Here is a 23,716-nt window from a genome sequence, read left to right as displayed (position 1 = left end):
GAATGTACACTACCTGAAGAATCACTTGATACTGGATAGCTAGATCCTAGACTTTAAAGAGCTAGTCTGTAAAGGAGACAGGACTTGGTGTCCCCCTGCTTTTTGACATACCACATCACTGTGGTATCATCTATAAAGACTTGAGAAGCCCAGGATGAAAAAAGGAATGAAAAGCTTTATGTTGATATGGTCTGACCTTTGATGAGGAGGCCAGAAACCGTGGACCTTTAAGGGTCCACAAAAAGTTCCTCACCCCATGACATGGCATGAGGCATCCATGAACAGCTCCTGAGAGGGAACTGGAGCTTGAAAGGAAGCTCTGGCTTAAGAGACAGTTGATGAATCCACCAGTAAAGCCTGTATAGTTCCATCAGATGAGAAGTTGAAAGCACAACTGTAAGTGGTTAAAACTTTCTTAGATGACAGATGCATGACATTTGGTCTTGATATATGTGCAAAACCAATGTTCAAAGCAGGAAAGTTGAAGTACCAAGAAAATTCTATCTGGGACAGGAATGTGATATAAAGGAACTTGAGCAGGAGGGAGTGTATAAATATTTGGGAACTGATGAAGAATCAGCAATAAAACATGAACACATGAATAAAGCTCAGTAAAGAATACTTCAGAAGACTAAAACTGGTCTGGTTGAGATTGCATATTCTGAGGACTGCAGAAATTGCCTCAAGTACATTGCCAACCCACTTATTCTTAATAAACAAATAAAGCCGTGTGAGAGGTGTAAATACACTTTAATGCTGGAGGAAAAACTCTCTTATACAACCAAAACTAGTCCTACAGAGGTTGTTACTGACACTTACACCATGCCTAATGTGCAGGGTAAAGCCCCTACACCTAAGACTACTTATGCTGAGGCACTTACAGGTAACCGTCCTAAAACACTAAGACCCCTGCACAGTACAATCAAAGAAAGAGTCCTCAGTCATCAGGTAAACACTCCATTAAAACACCACCCACAGCTACACATAGTAACACTGTATCCAATGCCTCTATTGCTAAGCCTTCAAGGCAAACCAGTGCACAGCCAAATTTCCTGGTTACAGGTGATTCTACAGTGAGGCACACCGATGTCCCCCTCACCAGAATGAGTAAGGAGAGAGTCATGGTTAGCTGCTTTTCTGGGGCTAGGATCCATCAAGTTACACAGGCACTCAGGTCACTGAACCACAGGTGCCAGTATGACTCTGCCATAGTCCATGGGTGTTAATGACCTGGAACTTACCTCCCTTGACTATATGAAGCAATACATCATTGAGCTCCTGACTGTGCATCTCAGGTAGGTATAAGCCTAGCACTGAGCAGCATACTACCTTCTCCAAGGTTGCTGCTATGTTACCAACAGAAAATGATAAATTTTAACAGGTGGCTTTGCTTCTGGTGTCACTCCATCTGGGTATAATATTTTTCATCCTGGGTGGACATGGTTAACAGACCACGCTACTTTGCCAGGGATGGTGTGCACTTATCCCATCTAGGCTTTTGGATATTGGCAAAGACCTTTTCCACCCCAACAGTGCTTTTTTAGGCAATGCTAAACTGACAAGCATACTGACTTAACTGAATCTATGAAGGACTATCTGAAGGTGGTACTGCTCACAAGTCTTAAAAGGAAATTGCACTCAGTGCAAGCCTTCCTCTCCCTGGAGAGAGTAGACATCTATGTAGTAATGGAAACATGGTTTAAAGTCACAGAGAGTACCCCAGCAATGCAAGGTTCTAATGCCTTCCACCTGTAGACAAGCAATTTACAGGAGGGAAGTAAAAGTGGAGAAATCTCAATCTATATTAAAAGCAACCTCAACTGTCGCTATTTTGTAGGGACACCCCTGATGTTCCTCAAAATTTTGTTCCATTCCATCTCAAGTTGGAAATCAATTTGAGAATTTCTAAGACAAAAGTGCCAACATTCAAAATGCATCCCTAATGTGGGGTCTTTTCCTTAATTTTTACTTTGTTCCAAATTCTATTGGTAAAATTTAAGATCTGGTTAAAGTGTATGGCCCACTGGAATTCACACATTTGCAACTTGCCATAAACAGAGTGTCGTACCATATCCTTACAACCCATAGTCCCCCCATGTCCCAGGGCACCCATACTACCTATCTCAATGTACTAGAGTCCCTCGCCATTTAATCCAATGTGATATTCATGGGGGATCTCAACCTCCCCTCTGTAGATTGGGAATTCTGCACTACTACTAATTGGACAAGCCCAGCTACACCTATACTTTGTTAATAGCAACATCTTGGAACAGGTGGTCCACTCTCCTACCAGGGGTACAGACATCATTGACCTTGTACTCATGAAAATGGGAGGGCCAATGTTCCTCATCCAATGTAATGTTTTCACTTGTCAGATCTGACCATAAGACAGTATCATTTTAAATAAGAATTAAATCTGATGATCCAGCGAAACCAAAAACCTTTAAGAACTATTCCAGGGCTAACCTCTCTCTCTACTAAGCAACACCTTGGCTAAACTCCAAATACCCACAAACCCAGTAAACATCATAGCATATACTGAGCTATTTTCAAAATCTCTGTACAGCCATATTGATAGCTGTATAGAGCGAGTTCTGCCCACTTGTATTAAGAATAAGACAAACTCAAAAGGCAAACCACCCTGGTGGAATCACAATATCAATTGGTTATAATAAATCTTGGCCAAGCGTAGGAGGAATAAAGCCATACATACCAGAAGACCCCTGACCAATCTAAACTGGCAATGTAAACTGGAGGGTTAATTAATACTTCATAGGCTAAATTTGAAGAAAAAAATAGCTTCTCAGGCAAAGGACAACCACAAAGCTTTCTGGAGCTATGTCTAAAACCTCAGGGGAAATGCACAACAATATGCAGAACTTATTGTAAACGGCAACACCCACATTGAACTGGAGGCCATTGCCAACCTTTTGGCTACTCAAGTTTCTCTGTCCACCACCCCCCCCGCATACCACAATCCACCCAACCATTGCAAGGTAATAGGTCAATGGACTTTCCAAGAATAAAAACACTGCATCGAAGGGCTGTAACAGCATCCCAGGACATTTAACAAATAGCATGAAAGATTACTTCTCTGGTCCACTTGAATCACCTTTTTCGCCCAAGGAATGGAAAATGACTGAAGTCATTCCCCCACATAAAAGAAGGGCCAACATCTCATCTGGGTAACTTCAGGAACATAAATTTTACCAGCCTCATACGTACGGCCATACGTAAGGCCAGCTTTGTTAAAGGAAGCTCATGCCTATGAAATCTGGTGGACTTTTTTGAGACAGTCACCAAAGCACTGGATGAAGGTAAGATTGTGCACACAGCTTACCTCAACCTGGACAAGGCTTTTGATACAATACCCCAATCAGGTATTAAAGACAAACTCACTAATTTAGGTATAAACTGTTTTATCACTTGCTGGATAGCCAAATGGCTCACTGATAGGACCTAAGGTGAGGCCACCTCCACCAAGAGGCCAGTCATTAGCGGAGAACCCCAGGGCTCCATACTGGGCACACTCATTTTTGGCATCTATTTGTCTGAAATGGAAACAAATATTGAAGGTTTATGGCTGACTAAGTCTTCAAGAAGGTCTGTTTCTGACTAACAAATGGTGCCAAAGCCATGGTCTTAAACTCAATACTAAGAAATGCATAAATTTACCCTTTGTGAAGTCAACCATTTCAGCTAATTACCACACTGAAAATATGCCCATAGAGTTCACCCAGTGGTCAGGGATCTGGGTACGCACATAGACAGTAGCCTTACCTTTGACCACCACATGGCCACATCAGTGAGGAAATCCTTTTATATTACGCAACTTATAAGTACTGGCATGGCATCTATATCCAAAGAGGTCATTATCCCACTGTACTCCGCTGATTAGATTAACAATAGAGTACAATGCTCCCTTTGGTATGTACCCGACCATGTACATGCAAGAAAGATAGCGATCTCAGAGGTTCCTTACAAAAAGAATACAGACCTGCCTTATGCAGAGCACCTTAAAGCCCTTTCCATCTACTCAGTCTCCTGTAGATTGCTGAGGGGTGATCTATGTCTGGCTTACAAGGCATCTGCAAACCCCACATTTATGAATCTCCTACATATTTGTTAGTCAAAGAGCACCACAAATACAAGGTCTAGGGACCTGAATTTTGTCTGTGACTTAAACAGAACATGCTGGAGAGAGAGATATGTGCTCCTCCAATCCATGTAAAGCTGAGTTCATCTATTACCCAGTTTAAATGCAACCTAGACCAGTGGATGGGGAACATGACATTTATACTGGACCTGGCACCCATATGCCTTATGGACAGAGGTAGCTTATAAATGCCTGGCTCTCAATGTCCTACTTGGATAAAGGACATCATTATTCTTTTGGGAAAACTTGGCTAAGCTTAGAAAGGCCCCCTGGTTCATTAGCCTAGTAACAGTCTCTGAATCTATGAAAACAACCTTGACATTTAGCAACAAAGTCCAAACCACAAATCAATTTGCTTTTCCTGCTTTAACTTACAGTTTTGGTGTGATTAACGGGCCCCAAAAGGTATTGGATCAGTTGGACAGAAAAACAACTAAAAATTCCTCACACTTATCAGATGATATATAACATTAGTGTATACCAAGTTTAATATATTCCATGCTCTGAAGGTATGGGCCTCCTTGAAATTGATTAAATGTATAGATCTGCAGTCGTGGGAATGCAAACATATCTGCTGACCTCATCAAATCCAAACATAGTGAAAGTTTTACAACCCGAAGAGAGAAAGTCTAAGTTGACCTCTCTGCTTAGTTTACCAGAAGCATTCAGGTGGTAAGTGGGAATGGAAATCAAACAAGCAGCAGAAAAAAAATCTAACAGCAACTGAATGTGCCAAAAACAAAAGAAAGAATATAAGGAAAAGGATCAGATGAGAAGGAAAAGGATCAGATGAGAAGGAAAGAAATGTGGAAAAGCCATAAATATAGTTGCAAGTATAGAGATTTCCTGGAACAACCTCACGTTGATCAGGATTTGAGGCAAAAATGGTTAAGGAGAGGGGAGTTCAAACCAAAAAATGAAAGGTTAATAATGGCAGCCCAGGATAGTGAACTACGTACACGTTGGTTTACAAAATCAATTGAACATGCAGGAGTAACATTCAAATGTAGGTTCTGTAAAAATAATTGGAAACAGTCACACACCTTGTTGTTGGGTGTGATACACTCATGCAGAGGGCTTGTACACTGGAAGGCACAATAATGTGGCAAGATTATTGCACTGGGTATTGTGAAAAACACTACAATTGAGAAGTAGCTGAGAAGCATGGAAACATAAACCATAAAGCATTATCAAGAATGATGAAGTACACATCACATGGGATCATCCATTACCAAAAAATTCAAAAAATACATGTAAGAAAACCAGATGTAGTAGTTCATGAAAAAAGACAAAATGAGCAGTGATCACTGAAATTTCTACACCTAGTGATTACAGTGTCTCATGTACAGAGAAAGTCATAAAGCATCAGGATTTGCAAACATAAACAGGAGTAATGTGGAAGTAAGACACCCAGACAGTTCCAACAGTAGTAAGACAATGGGTGTAATACAAAAAAAAATCTACTCTCATATTTAGATACATTATCAATATATCCACTGTGGTGCAGCGGTAGTGTTGTTGCCTCACAGCAAGAGGTTCTCCCATTCAATTATCGGCTGGAGTGCGGGGAGTGCCTTCTGTGTGGACTCTGCATGTCCTCCCCGCAGTTGGGTGGGCGTTCGAAAGACATGCATAAATGGGCATGCCTTCGTTGAACGTCGAGCTGGCACCTCGGTGTTCATGAAAAATCTACTGCCAATTATTAACGGACTGGAGTTCTGCTGTGGTGACCCCTAACTGGGAAAAGCCGAAAGACAAACAACAACAACATCAATACATGCAACTCTGTATGAAATGAAGGAAGAATCAGTTCTGGGCACATTGTGTGTGCTGCAAAGAGTACTTTTGGCTAACATCAAGAATTGAAACAATACTAATTTCACTGAACTTTAATTATAGCCTGACTTAGGAATGGGGTACATTTCTGTCACAGTATTAGTGTGAAGATTGGACAAAGACAGACGAAGGCTGCCCGCCTAGTCAAATAGAATTTGATACATAATTCTATCAGCTGTATAAACAAATGTAACAAGCTTGTATTTTTAAATGTAAGAAAACACTGTAAAAATGTGAACTTCAAGATTGTTGCAACATTGCCATCTGCTGCAAGAAAAACCAAGCCAAGTATTTCAAATGTGTCTTTTAAAGTTGAAAAGAGCTTATGAATCTCTTTAATGTTTTACAAGTCAGTTTCAGTGGGTCTGGATGAAGGTTTCATGCCCACTGCTTTAAGGCTAAAGTTTATGACCAGAATTTACATGTGGATGGTGCTTTACTGCTCTGGTTTATGTTAGAGTATACATGTAAAATGTCTTTTACTGTTGTAAGTTTCTGAGCAGGTTTAGATTGCTAAATAATACAGTTTGTGGCCTAAGAACTCAGACCAAGATGATGCAATATGAATACTGGGAAAACCTAAGTGTCAAAATTATGCAATTTGGGAGGGCCTCAGCACAGCTGTTGGTTGGTGTTTAAAAACTATTGTTCAGTGAGAGACTGGGAGCATTTTGACTTTGCACATCTAACTCAGCACTTTGCCTTATGCTCACATGTAAGTTTTAGCACTGTGATTTCTTGTAGGAATAGTTAACTCTATTAAAGATGAATTAGTTATTTCTCTTTGAAATCAGTCCTGTACTACTGTATTATTTTAAGTGTCTGTGTGATCTCTGAACTCTTGGATATCTCTGTGGTGTAGCAGTTTTGTCTTGTGTTTTAATTATTTATTATTAAATATTTTTAAAACCTTCTACCTGTGGCTGGTTTATGTAGAGATAAAGTATGCTTTAGAGTACATTATATATTTATAGAGTTTATTGTAATAAGCCCTTCCAATAAGCCTTGACACTGATTAGTCATACTACCATTGGATTATAGTATTGCACAGTAATAATTGGACACCCTTTTAAGGACCTTTTAGTAGCTAATTAACTGGGTGGTGGCAGGAACTACTACCATATGGTCTGGGTAATAGGGGCACAGCTGAAGAACCTGTGCCAGCCTTTTCCCAGGAAAGTCTGTGTGGTTGTATAACCTCTTCTAAAAGTGTGTGTGTGTGCCTGTATGTATCAGCTACCTGGGCAGAGACACAAAGCACTGGTTGGACAGAGAGGGTACTGGAGGTTTTAGCTTGCCCAGTTAGGCTGAGACCTGGACCCTATAGCTGTGCCAGTGGGGAGTCTTATTGGAGACCTGGTGAGCAAAGGAGCAACCAGCCTGTGATCTCTGTGTGCACTTAAGGGAAATTGTACTTTACTGTGTGTATTAGTTATCCTTTCCTCTTCTCGGAGACGACCTCCCTGGTGTTAGTGGTGAGGATTGAGGCTCCTTGATTGCTGGGCCAGGGCATGGCCGTCACAATTAGAAACCCAAAAGATTTGGAGAAATTAAACCGGGACAATAATGGAGTCAAGTTGTGTCCCAAGTTAAGCCATTTGCACTTGTTCTGGTTTTTCAGGCATGCTTTAAAATTGTGGACTGAATTCATTAAATGTGAGGAGATCTTATAAGTTGAGGAGACGTTTTTGTCATAGTTTAATATCAAAAGGTAAGCAAAATAAAGTACTGTACTTAGACTGATAGAGTAGTAGTTAACATAAATATTTAGTATGTAAAGAGAATTGAACTAAATGTTATTAGCAGTTAAGCTTAACTATATAAATGACTGCAAAGTAAATTGCCATCAGTGTAATAAATGTGCAAGATGAAAGATGGATGCAGCAACAAAGACATAACACACAGCACAGGAGAGAGAGTTTGTAATTTTATTATTATTTAAATATCATGACTTGTGTATTAGACACAGAACATTTAGTATAGGAATGGCATCCTGATGGTAGAGAATCTTCTTTTACATTTTGTATGATTTTTAATTACTTTTTGTGTTATTAAGGCTATACAACTGAAAGCACCTTGTTCAGATGTAGAGTATATATGAAAGTGGCGATGTGCATGGTGAAAAGAATGTACAAAAGTGCCCAGTAGGTTTTACTGACTAAAAAGGTTGCGATGGAGCACACACGGGGGAAATATGCATCACAAAAGAATTTATTAGGTTTTCCTCATTCTTTGATGGCTATTCTGATGAGTAGACAAAGTGACGTTCTGTTCAAAGCAAGTGTCAAGATGCAGACTGGTAATGAATGTAAACTGGATGAAGTTCAAGTGTACAAGCAAGGAGTTTGATTATACTGAGAAAGGGGTTGGAGTGAACTGTAACGTGAGAAAACAGTCATGCCAAGGGTGCTCTATGAACTGAAAAGGATAACACTGTGGAAGATATTTAAAAAATATTTATAATTAAAGAAAAATAAAGAAAATATACTAAGGTTACCTCATCTCACGTTGGTTGCTGTGACAGATAGCCAAAGCAACATTTTGGTGAAAGCAGCAGCATAATACAGACAGGCAGATAACTTAAAACAGATGATATTTGAATGTACAGCACAGAAAATTATGGTACAAATGAAAGCAATATTAACCAAGAATCTGTTCCCTGGACTGGCCCTAACTGGCAAAAGAACAGAAAAAATACAACAGATTTAGACTTTGTTTTATATGATAGAGGACTAGATAACGAAGATAACGGATGCTGAAAGGTTAAGGCCAGGAGCAGCTACGGCAGGTAATGACACTATTTTAGCACAACACTGTCACTGGGCAATGTGACAGCAATGGATGCCTGTTAGCTGATGAACAGTCTTTGGAGGACAGGCTAGGAAGATTGCACTACACATAAAACATAAAGAATAGCAGGAAATGACATCTGTCATGGCAGGCAATGTGTGAGATGACTGAACATTCCTCCATACCCTTCCAAGATTAAAACCAATTTTAATGCTGTAAAATGGAAATTGCCAATATAAATTAATTTCTTGGGACTACTTGTGCTGTATTGTAGTAATTCTACTTACATGATGAGACAAAGAAAAGAAAGTGCAAAAGTTGACTTTCAAAGTTTGGAGTTGCCATGAGGTCAGGCTGAACACCAGGATGAGGAGGACTGTTCTTGACATTAACAATGAAAATTTGCAGACTGAGAAAACAATGCCCAACATGAAAGGAGAGAGATTTACATTCAATAATGTTAAAATTGCTCAGGAATAAAACTAATCTGCTGGAATAAAAGGATGTAAAAAGTGGAGGTTGCACTCAGCTCTTATTTTGACATGTTGATGAATATGAGGGGGAAGCATGAAGGAGGATACAACTTCTTTAGAATAGTCTTCCTCTTCAGATAAAGCAAAGAACTTTCCTTGCTCTATTCAAATGTAGTCTGGACAAATGGATGGGAAATAGCAAATTCACCTCTGTTTTAGCACCCTAGTCCCCTATGGATAGGGGTATAATGCAAATGTTATGCTTGGTTCTGGGTTTCATACACTTAAATTACAAGGGTTAAAAATTTCATGATAATGCAGGCTGAGGCTTCTAAAGGTCCTCATGGATCAGTAGCCCATTAAGTACCTATGAGCCAATGCAGTAATGTTGTTTGTGAAGCAACTATGTCAATAACATTGTCAGTTAAAAAAAGAATCTCGCTAACTAAAAAGGAGACTGCGGAAAATGATTAAAATTTGCTATTAAGACTGTATGACACAAAGATTTAATTTATAAACACAACTACATTCAAAAGTTATACAACAACAGCCATGGACCTTCAACAGCAAGGGTTACAAATGAGTTTCCCAGTAAATGATCACAAACGTAGTCAGCAGTAGCTAAACAGTAAAGAAACAACTAAAATTCATGCTTTACAGAGCTGGGTTAGCCTGGATGACATCAGTTGTCACCTGACTTTTAGTTCCCAGGCTAACTACCCCCCCGTGTCAGAAACTACCCACATTTAACATGTCTCTGTGAAAATACATAGCCTTCAGATCTTTGCAACTGCTGGAAGACAAACAATAAAACACTTACAAAACGACACAGAGAGTCCCCTAGTATAGACATCCTGTCTCCTGTTGACTGAAACTGAAAGATAACTTTTATAGCACAATTGTAAAACAATTTAATTTCAACTTATTTTCTTGACGTTTTGCAAGTTAGCCCTCGTTGTTCTAGCTTCTACTGTTAAAAAGTATACATTTACACAATTACAATAGTTTATATACGTTTCTGTTCTAAGCCAGCAGGGCATGTTGTGGTTATATTTTAGCTCAGTACTTTACACATTTCCACACACTTCTGTATGAATCATATCAATATACACAAATTACAAAATTACTTACAAAATTCCAGACAGCTGGACTGGCAGTATTTCCTTTTATGGCATTTATTTATAAATCATGTTAATATTCACAAATGACATAATTATTTACAAATTTCAAGCTGGGCTGGCAGTATTTCCCTTTTGTCAGAAAAGGCTTATACAATCAAATACAGATGTAAAAATAAAGAACAATGGTGGCTTACACACTGACAGCCCAAAATATATGCAATAATACTAAAGCTGAAATTCCACTATAACTAAGATGCCATTTATCTGTAAGAAATATAACTTATCACCTAAAATAACTATAAACATGACAGGCCATACTAAAAATATTCACAAAGCCAATGGATTTCTGGTGTACTACACGATAAAAATGTAATATACAAGAAATGCCCTTTCTACTGAAATGAGAGCACTTCCACTCTTTTGACTCCAGGTCTTCGGTGTCTTACAGCACTTAAGGGCATAATGCAACACTGTTCTTTCAAAAAAAAATAAAATAAATGTTGACCACGTATGGGACATCAGATATTGCCTCTCACAGTAATTTACACAGTCAGCTTACAGTAAAAGAAGTAAGTTCACTTATGTCCCCAAATGCATATCCACAGCACAAATGCTTATTTTTGTAATACAAAGCTACTGCTCATTCCATTTATGGTGACCAACAATTTCAGCTTTCAGGTGACTAAGTAATGCATCAGTCCCTTGTAGAGGCTGAGATGTACATCATCTGTTACTTGGCAAGTGGAAAACAAATAGTAATGATGTCCTTAAGGCCTGCTGCAGAAACGCAATATAATTGGAAGCAATACTGATAGAAAATATTAATACATATAATTTAAACCTCAAAAATACTCTCCTATATCATAAAAATAGCTTGAAGGCTAGTCAAACAAGGGTAAGAAAAGAAAGACAAATTTAAATTTTAGAGCAATATCACAAAACAATTTGCTTTTCCATGCTTACCAAAACACAGATTATCCAGTGCAACATTTCTACTTTCACTTTGCGAAGTGACTTACTTTTTGCCTAGTTTGTTTTCAATCCTGACTTTCCAGTCCTCCATTCTTTCACGGACAAGAGCCTTCAAAGGAGCAATGTAGACAGCCTGCAAAACGCAGAATCAGGTAATATCTATAATGACACTGCAACTGCTTTAAGCTTTAAACAATTTCAGGTTATTCACTAAAACAATCCTCCAAAATCTTAATGTCCATCTACCCATATTTTTGTGCATTACCAGTACACATTGTACTGACAATATCTGCCAGTTAACAAAATATTGCTTGGTTGTAGTTCTTCAGAGTTCAACTGCCAACACAAGAAAGAGATGCCATGTGCTGCAAAAACAAGACAGCAACAAGTGCAGGCAAAGCCTGAAAGTATCTTATTTTACAAATAAATTGAATGTCATATGAATAGAAAAAGTGATAGCAAATAATGACCACTATATTTTTTGTAGCTTGAACAAGAGTAGTTCAACTACGGTTGATGAAATTAAAAAATACATTTCATGACAGCAACTTTCACTACCAAATTTCTCGGCATTTAACACAGTTATACTAGACTGCTCCAGTGTAATTCTTGCAATAACCTAACCATAGCCACCAATGTCAACAAAATAAAAAATCATCAGGAAACTCTGGAAACTAACTCTGCCAAAAAATACATTTTTCAAAAGAAAATATTACTCCATTTCTGGATCTTGAACGTTTGCTAGCATAAGTTTGTTCCAGACATATGATCTTCATGTAGTACGTATTCTCACTTTTGCCCACATTACCTGCCACAAAAAAAGAAGTTATGTCCTTACCATAACGTTCCATGTGAGTTGTTCATCTCACCTTTGTTCTTACACGTGGGTATAGAGCCGATCTATTGGCTCCGAGCCGGCCACTTTCCAAGCTCAAGATCTCTGAGTAGCTTGAGGCACAGTCCCTATCCCATGATGCTCTATGACTAACCTCAGATCTAGTTTGCTGAATCCAGCAAGAAAAAATATCACTAATATGCCAAACATATACACATATATTTACAATTTGCCAAGAAATACTCTGGCTGGAGTAAAGGAAACTAGTTAGACCAACGAGACCACCAGTCATACCTGTTCTTCAAGAACCTGGAGGGGGAAGGTGGGAGGGAGTGTAAGAACAAAGGCGAGATGAACAACTCTCATGGAATGTTATGGTAAGAACATAACTTCTTTATGTGAAGTTGTTCAATCTCGCCGTTTGTTTTTACATGTGGGTAGCGTCCCAAGCACCCTAATCCTGGGTGGCTCACTTTGTAATGAGTGATAAACATATGAGGTTTGGACCAAGTAGCAGCTGCACAAATAGTATCCAAAGGCAAACGGGCTGCATTAGCCAGAGATGTAGACACAGCCCTGGTGGAATGTGCTTTCACACTATGCTCTAAAGGTTGGTTGGTTGATGAATATATATATTTTATGCAATCAGATAACCACTTAGACAATGTAACTTTAGCCACAGGTAGCCTCTTTTTATTGTCCGCATGAGAAACAAAGAGTTGTTCTGATTTCCTAAACTCTTTGTTCTGTCCAAATAAAACCTCAGTTGTCTGTGAACATCAAGTTTATGTAACATATATTCTAATTTATTCGAATGGTGTCTGAAAAAGGTGGGCAGCTCAATAGACTGGTTCAAATTGACCTCGGAGCAGACCTTAGGAAGAAAGGTAGGATTTGTCCTGAGACAGGATGAAAAAACAGATACGAAGGCTTGATAGAAAGAGCTTGTGGTTCCGAAACTCTACGAGCTGAGGTAATAGCCACCAAGAATATTGTTTTCCAAGAAATGAACTTCAAGGGACAAGAAGATGCGGGTTCAAAGGGGGGAAGCATAAGCTGAGATAGTATTAAATTTAAATTCTAGGGGACAACTGGTTGTCTGACAGGTGGCCTAAGGTGATGAGTCCCTTTCAGAAAGGCTTTACATAATCTGAGAGAGATAAGATTAGACCCTTCAAATCACAGGTAAAAATTGGATATTGCAGCCAATTGAACTTTTACAGTGGCTGCTGCTGCACCTTCGTGAAAAAGCATAGTCAGAAACTATAGGGATCAATATCATGTTGAGAATCCCAATAAACAAAACGTTTCCATTTGCTGTTATACAGTTTTCTGGTGGAGACTTTATGAAAGGAGACCAGAATATGTTGCACTGCAGAAGACAAATTATATGACCTGGCTAGGTTGGGAAGTGCAGTAGCCAAGCTGTCAGTTTGAGGGACTGAAGAGAGGGGTGAAGAACTCCTGAAGAGCAAGTCAGAAGGTCTGGCACTGGGTCCAGAAACCAAGGTTCTTCCTATCTAGACCTTGCCAAGGCCCTTTGACACCATCCCTCACTCTGGAATCATAGATAAACTTACTAAGCTGGGCATTAATCCCTACGTCACCCAATGGGTTGCTAACTGGCTTACTGATAGAACCCACACTGTAAAAGTAGCTGACTCCAAATCCAGCTCCAGACAAGTGACAAGTGGAGTACCTCAGGGTTCAGTCCTGGGACCGCTCTTGTTTGGCATCTACTTCTCTGAAATACAGGCCAACACTAAGGGACTCTGGAAAACAAAGTTCGCAGATGACTGCAAACTGGGAGCAATTATTGAATCCCCAAATGATGTGAAAAGGGCCTTACAGAAACAGATGCTTGGTGCCAGAGCCATGGACTCAAGCTCAATGCCAAGAAATGTATAGTTATCCCCTTTGGGAAAAAACATGTATCCATGAATTACCATATAGGTGGCAGTACACTAAACACTGAAAGTGTGATAAGATACTTAGGAACACAGGTGGACAGTGGTCTCACCTTCAATAACCACATCACCACAACAGTCAGGAAATCCTTCTATGTGGCACACCTCATCACTAAGGGCTTTTCATCCAGAAAAAAGGAGGTCATTGTCCCACTGTGCTCATCCCTCATTAGACCCATTATAGAATACAACGCCCCGTTTGGTATGTACCTCTCAAGACATCTGCAACAACTGGAAAGGCCACAGAAATACCTCACTAAAAGAATCACAGGCCTAAAGCAGATGCCCTATGCTGACCGCCTTAAAAAACTCCAGCTATACTCTCACATATCGTCTACTCAGAGGCGATCTCTGCTTAACATACAAGGCCATGTCAAACCTAGAGCTTTTGGACATGCTACACTTAAAGAAATCCCAATCCCTCAGAGCCACACGCTCCAGGGATCTAAACCTTGTCATCACAATAAACAAAACATGCTGGAGGGATAGGTTCCTGACCCAGAGACTCCCCAGACTCTGGAATAGATTGCCCATACATGTCAAGCAGAGTGCCTCTTTGGCCCTCTTCAAAAGGAACCTTGACGATTGGATGGGAGAAAGGAAATTCACCCCGGGGAATCACGTCAGTTGCCCTGCTAGACAGGGGTCCACGGAAGTAAATAGTGTGGGAAGACATAGCCAGGGAATTGTTATGGCTAGGCTTGTATAGGCCCTAGGGCTGATAGCCTAGTACCAACCTATGAGCCTATGATATTGATAAAGGAAGGGGAACCATATAAGCCGAGGCCAAAAGGGGGCTATCAGAATAACAGTCCTTCCCGAGCTTTTTGCTTTCTGTAAAAATCTGGGGATCAGCGGGGTTGGAGGAAAGGCATAAAGGAGACCCAAGGGCCAATCGTGTACAAGTGAATCCCTTCGGCTGTCCCCCGGAGGAGGATTCAGGGCAAAGTAGCTTCTGCATTTGGCATTCAGCGGGGATGCAAAAAGGTCGCAGCAAGGCTGGCCCCATCTGCAGAAAATCATTTCCGCCACTTCTTCTTTGAGGGATCACTCGTGGGGCAACAGAATTGCTCTGCTCAGTTTGTCCGCTATCCTGTTGTATTTCCCCGGGATGTGCGTTGCTATCAGAAAGCACCCGGTGGATACAGCCCACTGCCAAATTCTCATGGCTTCTCGGCATAAGGGGTAAGACTTGTTTCCCCCCTGTTTGTTGATGTACTAGAACGCAGACATGTTGTCCGTCTGGATCGCAATTGTGTCCTGAGGCAGAGAGTCGTGGAAGTGCTGCAATGCTAAAAGCACCGCTCTCAACTCCAGGACACTGATGTGCAAATGAGATTCCATCTCTGTCCAGGTACCTTGGGCAGTTCTTCCCTGAAAAAGCCCCCCCAATCCTATCAGGGAAGCGTCGGTGGTTACCATGATTACAGGAGGGGGAAGTACAAATGGTCGACCTATCATCACCTGGTGACTGTTCAACCACCCGAGAAGGTCCTCCTTCCAAGCGTCTGTCAGTAGGATCTTGAAAGACATTTGGAGCTGTTGATAAGACCACTGGGTGAAAAGCAACCACTCAAGTATCTGCATGTGCATCTGTCCCAGAGGAACCGCTATGAGGGTAGCTGCCATGGTGCCTAAAAGTTTTAAAATCTAAAAGGCAGGTACTCTCTTTTCTTTTAGCAAGTGGGACACCTGGTTTCGTAGAGAGATAACTCTTTCTTGAGGTGATCTGACCAATGCGGTGGTGGTGTCTACATCTGCTCCGATAAAGGAGATATGCTGTGATGGTAATAAGGCAGATTTTTCGAAATGTATGGGTATTCCTAACGGAGAGCAGAGATTGATCGTATGATCGCTGGAAAGAATGAGTTGATGCCTGGTGGTGGTGGACAGGAGTCATTCATCCAGATACGGAAACACCCAGAATCCTAGATGCCTCAGGTGAGCCGTAACCACTGCCATGTATTTGGTGAACACTCTGGGGCTGAGGTGAGACCAAAGGGCAGTGCTCAAAACTGGTAGTGAGTGGCCCCCAGCCAGAAACGCAAGGTCTGGCCATTTTGATGTGGTAGTACACATCCTTGAGATCTAAAGAGCACATCCAATCGCCCGTTCCCAGGAACGGGAGTATCGACTGAAGCGTGACCATCCGGAACTTTTCCTTCTTTACAAAAGTGTTTAGCTTGCTGAGGTCTAAAATGGGCCTCCAGTCCCCCGTTTTCTTTGGAACTGAAAAGAATCTGGAGTAAGTTCCGGATCCTATCTGGTCCCCGGGACTGGCTGGATAACTCATTTTTCTAGCAGCTTTTGTATTTCTATAGCTGCTTGATCCTGTAGACAGGATGAAAACATCTGGGATTCTTGTTCTGATTGGTGGGGACACTGAAAAGGGGATGATGTAACCTCTGGTAACTATGCTTTGTACCCAATAATCTGCAGTAATTCCTAGACAGGTGTCTGGGTACAAAGCCAAGTGACCTCTGACTGCCTCCAGAGTAGGGCAGTCGGGCCTCCTCTCAGGAACGCTGATAAGGCTTGCCAGAGAACTGCTCCCTGTCACCCTGGTTTTGCAGACCCCTTCTGCCACCAAAGCGGCATCTTCCATTATTGCCCCCCCCTCTGCCCCTGAAGGGGGGTTTCACTACGTGTGTTCTGGAAAGTTCCTTGGGACTTCTGGAACCACATTTTTCCACCTTTCTGCCCTTTCGGGTATGGTCTAGTAGGGGTGGAAAAATGGACTCCTATGGCAGATAGAGTCTTTCCTTCCTGTTCACACCTAGTGAGATTCTTCTTTACTTGGGCCCAAAGTAGAACCATCAAATGGGGTGTTGACAAAGGAAGACTTGAAGGCTTCCGCAAAGGAGCATAAGTGCATCCAGGACTGTCTCCACAGAGCTATTGCTGAACCTGCTGCTTGACTCGACCCATTGGCTGCATAGGAAATGAGCCGCATGGATGAGTTGACAATGGAATTAAGGGTAGAAAGCTGAGCCGTCACCTTCTCAGAAATAGCTTCATCTGTGTTACCCTTTAGAGTATCTCCAAGTTCCTGGAGGAGATATCATTGAAGACGGGTAAAATGGGTTAAGAGTTAAGCGATCTCATGGCAAACGTCGCAGAGCTAAAAATGCGTTTCCCATATCTGTCCATAGTCCTAGAATCTCTATTAGGAGGATGGACAGTAGAAAAGATCTCTGACATCTCTTTCTTGGTGGCCGCCACCACCACCTTGGCATCAACAGGGACTCCTTTAGTGAGGTACAATTTATCTTGAGGGGAAGTCCTGAACTTATTGGGCCTCTGGGGGACTCCCAAGCCCTTCGCGCAACCATATCAATTAGTTCGTCGAAGTACGGAGTAACCCAGGAGGTGGAAGGTTGAGACCAAAGGCCTTCAGGAGCACCGACTCTTCCTCAGTAGGGGTAATGGACTGCCAGTCACCCCTCTGCTTCAGTATCTCCAGGATGTCAGCAAAGGAGACATCCTCCGAGGGGGACCGTGGGGACCCTTTTGATTCCTCTAAGTCGGTGTCTGATGTCAAGGATTCCGGAGGGAAATCCAAATGCCTCCTCTTGCAAAGTCTCTTTCTGGGGACCTCATCAGTGGGAGCGTCTGGTGAGGTCTCAGTAGAGCAGGGTTCACCAAAAGGGGTTACCTGAGGCTCTGGGTCTCGACGCTTAGTAAGAACCTGTGATGTAGAGGCAGAATGCGGTATTTTAGAGGAGGAAGAGGAAAGACCTGAGGAAGTGGGAGTCTTGGCAAACATAACCCTCCTCATGGCATCGAAGGCACTGGAGTCTTGACCCAAGGACCCCGCCTGTTCCGAGGAAGAAGGCGGCCTCCCCAGTGCCAAGACCAAGGGTTCTGGAGCCGAGCTTATCTGCAACAAGGCCCTGAGAGGAAGGGTCAGAACCGACGTGTCAGTTCGACTCTCCCCCCGGAGCAGATGAGAGAGCATCAGCTCCGAGACTCTTCGAATGGCACAGAAGAGATCAGGGTTGACAGAGCCTAAGTCACTGGGACAAGACTCGGCTCCGCGGGTTCCACAACCATGAGATCTTCCGCCTCCGGCTCTGAAGGCCTAGGTAAGGTCGGAGGAGTACAGGCAAAGGGACGGTTAGTAGGAATCAAACCCAGTTGGGATGAAACCGAAAGTAATTTGGCCAATGCCGGGTTCTCTAAAAGACTCTGCACCACATGCTCCACATCGACGTCTGAAAGGGTCCTAGAAGAACGGGTTGAAGGGATCGAAGAAGCCACAGATATAAGAATTGGAGACTTTAACACCTCTGACACCGGTTCCAGCTCAGAGGGTTGGCTCCGAAACATTGGTTCGGTGCACGGCTCCAATGACTTAGGAACCAGTGACCGCACCTTAACAGAGGTGCTCAGAACCAAGGGCCTGGGTTCCGAGGACACCCTAGAAGACTTCGACCCTTTCGAAGACTTGGAGGTCTGGTCAGTCTTATCCAAGGCTTCCTGAAATTCAGGTTTCAACAGTCCTCTATCCATTAGTTTTCTTCTCCTTTCAAGCAATACTCTGCCACTAAAAGAGTGGCAGATAGAACAATCCTCCTGTAAGTGCACAGGTCCTAGACAATATACACAGGACACATGATTGTCCGTAATAGACATTTTCTGCCCATAATCACATCTCTTGAAACCTGACTTCTGTCTCTCTTTTTGGTCAGACATATTAAACAGCACACAATTATCAGATCCCTGATAATACTCTAAATATTTATAGCAAAAAGCACACTATCTAAAGACTAAGTATAAGGGATAGAGAAATCAAGTTGACAGAGCCCTGTTCAACTATATGAGGGAAGCACAAAAGTGCCTAAATGAAAAAGAGGGCAAGGCCTAAGAGCAACCGCTCCAACAACACAAACACAGCTAAATTACACACAACAAGAGGGACACAGCCCTAAAACATAACAGGAACAGATAATCTATTAATTAGAATATTAACTCCATGAAATATATCAGTACAAATTGTCAAAAGACAGAAAAAAGAATTAAACTGGCCCGAGCTCTCTGGAGAACATGCGATCCATTGCAGCGGCAAACTAGATCTGAGGTTAGCCAGAGAGCATCATGGGATAGGGACTGTGCCTCAAGCTACTCAGAGATCTTGAGCTTGGAAAGAGATTGGCTCCGTACCTACGTGTAAGAACAACCGGTGAGATTAAACAACTTCACATTATGAGAATATTTCCATTTCTTACTTTCATGGTATGTACCTCAAGCCTCCCACAGTTTTTCCAGCCATGTTTCTTACAAATCAAAGGTATTTCTGCTGCTTACCCTTGCTTGTCTGCTAAGTTTGGTCACCTTGTAAAGAAGTACACCATAACTGCATTACTACTGTATGAATATTTGTGAAAGGGGGCCAAGACTCCTCGGGTCTATATTATATCATCGAATGCTTAAAAAAGCAAACGCTGATTGATCGACCTAATTTAAGCAAAAGCTTACAACCTCGAACTGTCAGATCAGCGATTTTTTTCCCAGGGAAAAAAATCGCTGATCCAAAACACACACACCCAACACAAGCACACCAAACAAACATAAATCCACACACATACACCTAAAATCTGATACCTAACCCTACACTAAACTATGAATCAGAAGATGCAGCAAACCACAACCAGGAACAGAAAAACGCGTAGACCAAGAAGCCTCACTCTGGAATGTTATAAAACGTTTCAGCAGATGTAAAAAATACGTGAAAAATCTTATAATCAAGTTCTTTAAAGATGTAACAGCAATTCTTTTCAATTCAAAGAATGCTCGCCAAAAAATGATGACCAGGTAGTAAACTAGAAATCTTTATTCCACAAACACGAACCAAACTCCAACACTTTTCAAGTGTGATTTCTGTATACCACAGCTCTTTTTTATATGCTGGGTTGTTAGGTTAATTAATTATGTAATTGATTGATTGAATTTAATCAACCATACTTTCTTTTTTAAATATATATACATTTAAAACTGTTTAAACATGTGCTTTTGTTGTCACAGTAATAATAAGTGTTAAAATAATAAAAGTAAAATACATTACGTTTTGACACATTTAATAATAACAATCTAATAAAAACCTCTTGATATTACCTCTACTTGAAGTTTGAATGTGACAACTATACTCATTTTTGTGCTACATCTTAGTCACAAAATAATTATGTTTGCAGTTGTATGTAATACTTTTCAAGTAAATGAATCAATCTTACATGTTACTTTATGTAAAAAGTGAAAAACAGAAAATATTATATTAAATAAATAAATTGTTACATTATTTAATATTTACCCTATAAATAGATCATTAAAGCACATGAATTTTAAAATCAAATATAAATATACGCATACCTTGACCTAGGTAAATATAGAATCATAAATAATTCTGATGTTAAATTCATATTGTAATCAATTTCTAATACAAATGAATGGTGAAACTTGAAAATCCACAATGTGTATACCTGTGTGTCATAAAAACAGAAAAAATGTATATATGTAAAAGTGAATGTAAATCCACTGATTTATAGTTTGCTGTACCTATCCTTCAAAATGCAAGCCAAACTGGTTCCATCATTTAAACCAGGGCTTCTTGTGGCATCAAGCCTCAGCTGCCAAATTAATTCTTTAATGTTTAGAGCATTCTTCCAATCACCACCCCTCTTGTCATAAACTACCCTGTCCAAAACAAAAAACATTGTTCGGAGTGCTTAACAAAAGCATTAGTCTCCTTTTTTGTTTTAATGTCATTCATGTGCTCGTATATCCTACGTCTAAATTCTCGTTCTGTTTTGCCAACATAAAATGATAAACAGTTTTGACAAACTCCTAAATATACCACTTTAGTTGAGTTACAGGAGAAGTGCTCTTTAGATGTTATGGTGATACCTCTAGAAGGGATGGTGATTTTGTCACTATTAGTGATGTACTTGCATTGATGGCACATGCCACATGCATAAGTACCTTTTTGTTTAGTCACTGTGTTAGTGTACAAGCTGTTGTTGGAACTAGTTTTAATTTCAAAAATGCCCTTCAAGTTGATGCCCCTTTTTCTAACAAACGAAATTTTATTGGAAAACATGTTTGCAAATTCATCCTGCATATGAACAATGGGCCAAAAATTGCTTGCTGTAGTTTCAAAGTGTGCATCTTGTGAATATGTGTATATAAAATTACTGCCAAAATTGTCTTCAAGTTTATTCTGCCTCCTAGGAATGACCGCTTTAACCCCTAAAAGAGGTGGGAAATGTGCGTCTCTTTTTCTTAGAACTTCACCAAGAATGTCCTGAAACAATTCTTCAGGATACCCTCTGACCAAAAAGGAGCTCCTAAGAAATTCTATCTCTTCAAAGAACAAGTCGTGTGTGCTGCAAATTCTAGATGCACGCACCAGTTGTCCCTTAATGATGCCCCTCTTAACATGCAAAGGGTGCCCACTGTTAAAATGTAAAAAAGAGTTGCAATGTGTCTTTTTTCTGTATATTTGGGAAACAAAACCAACATTGTCAGATTTTTTGGTTAATTTGATGTCCAAATAATGTAAACTTCTCCCGTTAATTTCATGGGTGAAACGTAGAAAATTGGTAGTTTGGGCCAAGTAATTCATGAAGTCCTGAAAGTCCCTTTCAGAGCCCGCCCAAAGAATACAGATGTCGTCCAAAAATCTCCTATAGAAGCTGATGTATTTGCTCCATTGGGTAGAATGGATAAATTCTGTCTCCCATTTACTCAAAACTATGTTTGCATAAGAAGTGGCACATGGAGCCCCCATGGCCACCCCACTAATTTGCTTAAAGAACTCCCCATTGAAGAATATAAAATTGTTGTTTAAAATTATTCTCATGAACTCAAGTAAGTTGTTAACCATACAGTTACTGAGGCCAGATTCCTTACTAATTGCCTCACCAAACCAGTCTAAACCCTGCTCATGAGGGATACTAGGGAATAAGTCAACAATATCTATCGTGACCATGTGTAGCCTGGAATTGTCCATACTTTGATCTAAACTACTTAGAAATTCCCAGGAGTCCTTACAAATATGTTTTAATTTTGCTACATAGCTTTTTAGTTGAACGTCCACAAATTTGCTAAGTGGTTCCGTTATTCCACCCGCTCCGGAGACTATTGGACGAAATTTCAGTGGGTTAAGCCCCTTGTGGACCTTGGGGATGCCAAATAAAATTGGGGTTTTGGGTTTAGAAACAGCTAGAAAGTTGTATGTTTTTTCATCAATGAACCCTTGCATTAACAAATCGTACAAATAGTCTTTGATCTGACCAAGTGCAGTGTTGAGTTCATTTAAAGAAATGGCCTGGTATGTTTTTGTGTCATGTAAAATATTACACATGTAGTTGTCATATTCAAACTGTTTCATAAATACAATGCCACCCCCTTTATCAGGCCTCATTACCCTAATGTTGTCATCCTTAATTTTATCTACAATGACCTGCAAACTGTGAGGAAAATTAGTGGAATGTTTAGTGTTTTTGTTTCTGTTTTTGAAATAATCCCTGAAACTTTTTTCAATGAGTTCCTCAAACAACTGCAATTTGGGATGAGTGGGAGGATTAAAAGTACTGCTTCTACAAAGTGAACACTCTCCTTGGGGTTGGTTTTTAAAAAAACACCCTTAAGTTAAGGTTTCTTATGAATAATTTTAATTCAATAAGCAGTTTGGGCAAATAACTTGCCCTGTGTGGAACAAATTGCAGTCCCTTAGTAAAAAGTTCAAAGAATGTTTCAGTAATCTGGATGTCAGTGTAGTTGTATATTTTAAAACCATTCAAACTGTTAATACTGCAAATTCCTTCCTCACATGTTACTAATGAGTGTGCAGTGTGATTGTATTCAGAAGATCTACTATAAATTATCGTCTTTTCCCCCAGGCATTTTGTTGAAATTGGTTGGATTTCACCCGTGGTCTGCCCTGGGGTATCTGAAAACCCTGCTGGTTGTAATTGTTTCCCTTTTGCGCTAATCTTTCACTCCTCCTGGGCAAATCAGAATACTCTTGTCCCTCATTTGACGCCTGGTTAAACGTATTACTTGTTTCCTCTAAATTTACATTTCTTTTAAACCCTGGTACTGGGTAGGCCCTATTTTCTCTATATTCAACCAAGTCCCTTTCCATCTTTTTTGCTTTTCTGTCCAACACCTTAAAACAATGTTCATCTACCTCTTTGAATGTATCATTGTATTTCTTTTTAAAACTAATAAATTTGTCATCCTTAACAATGTTATCATGCAAGGTGTTCAATTCATTCAAAATAACATTTCCTTTAAATGCATAGTCATCAACCATAAGCTTTAGTACTTCAACACCAGTTCTGTTGAACAATTCAGTTAATTTTGAATGTAAAACCGAACCTGCACAAGCATTGTTGGGATATCTGTAACAACGCAGCCCTTTGGGCACACGTTCCACTTGAATACATTCATTCAGGTAGTTAATTTCGAGCTGAGTATTTTTGTAAGAATATAACTTGTTTTTAAACAGCTCAAATTTGCTTTCCAATTGCTCAAAACGAGTATTGGTATTGACATTGACAGTACCT

At 40.4% G+C, this 23,716-nt stretch overlaps 1 protein-coding gene across 1 annotated transcript in view; it reads right to left on the bottom strand.

Annotated features, from left to right (window-relative positions):
• Positions 1-23,716, bottom strand: part of ASCC3 (activating signal cointegrator 1 complex subunit 3) — a 4,485,173-nt gene that overhangs the window by 1,137,734 nt on the left and 3,323,723 nt on the right. Inside the window, exon 24 of the mRNA XM_044069284.1 lies at positions 11,396-11,481. Within this exon, the coding sequence (XP_043925219.1) occupies positions 11,396-11,481 (86 nt within the window). The remainder of the gene's footprint in view (positions 1-11,395; positions 11,482-23,716) is intronic.

Source organism: Protopterus annectens, chromosome 1.part0 (genome assembly GCF_019279795.1).
Source record: "Protopterus annectens isolate FY-2018-M chromosome 1.part0, PAN1.0, whole genome shotgun sequence".
Lineage (NCBI taxonomy): Eukaryota > Metazoa > Chordata > Ceratodontiformes > Protopteridae > Protopterus > Protopterus annectens.
Note: the sequence above shows the minus strand (reverse complement) of the source record. Positions and strands in the feature narration are given on the sequence as shown.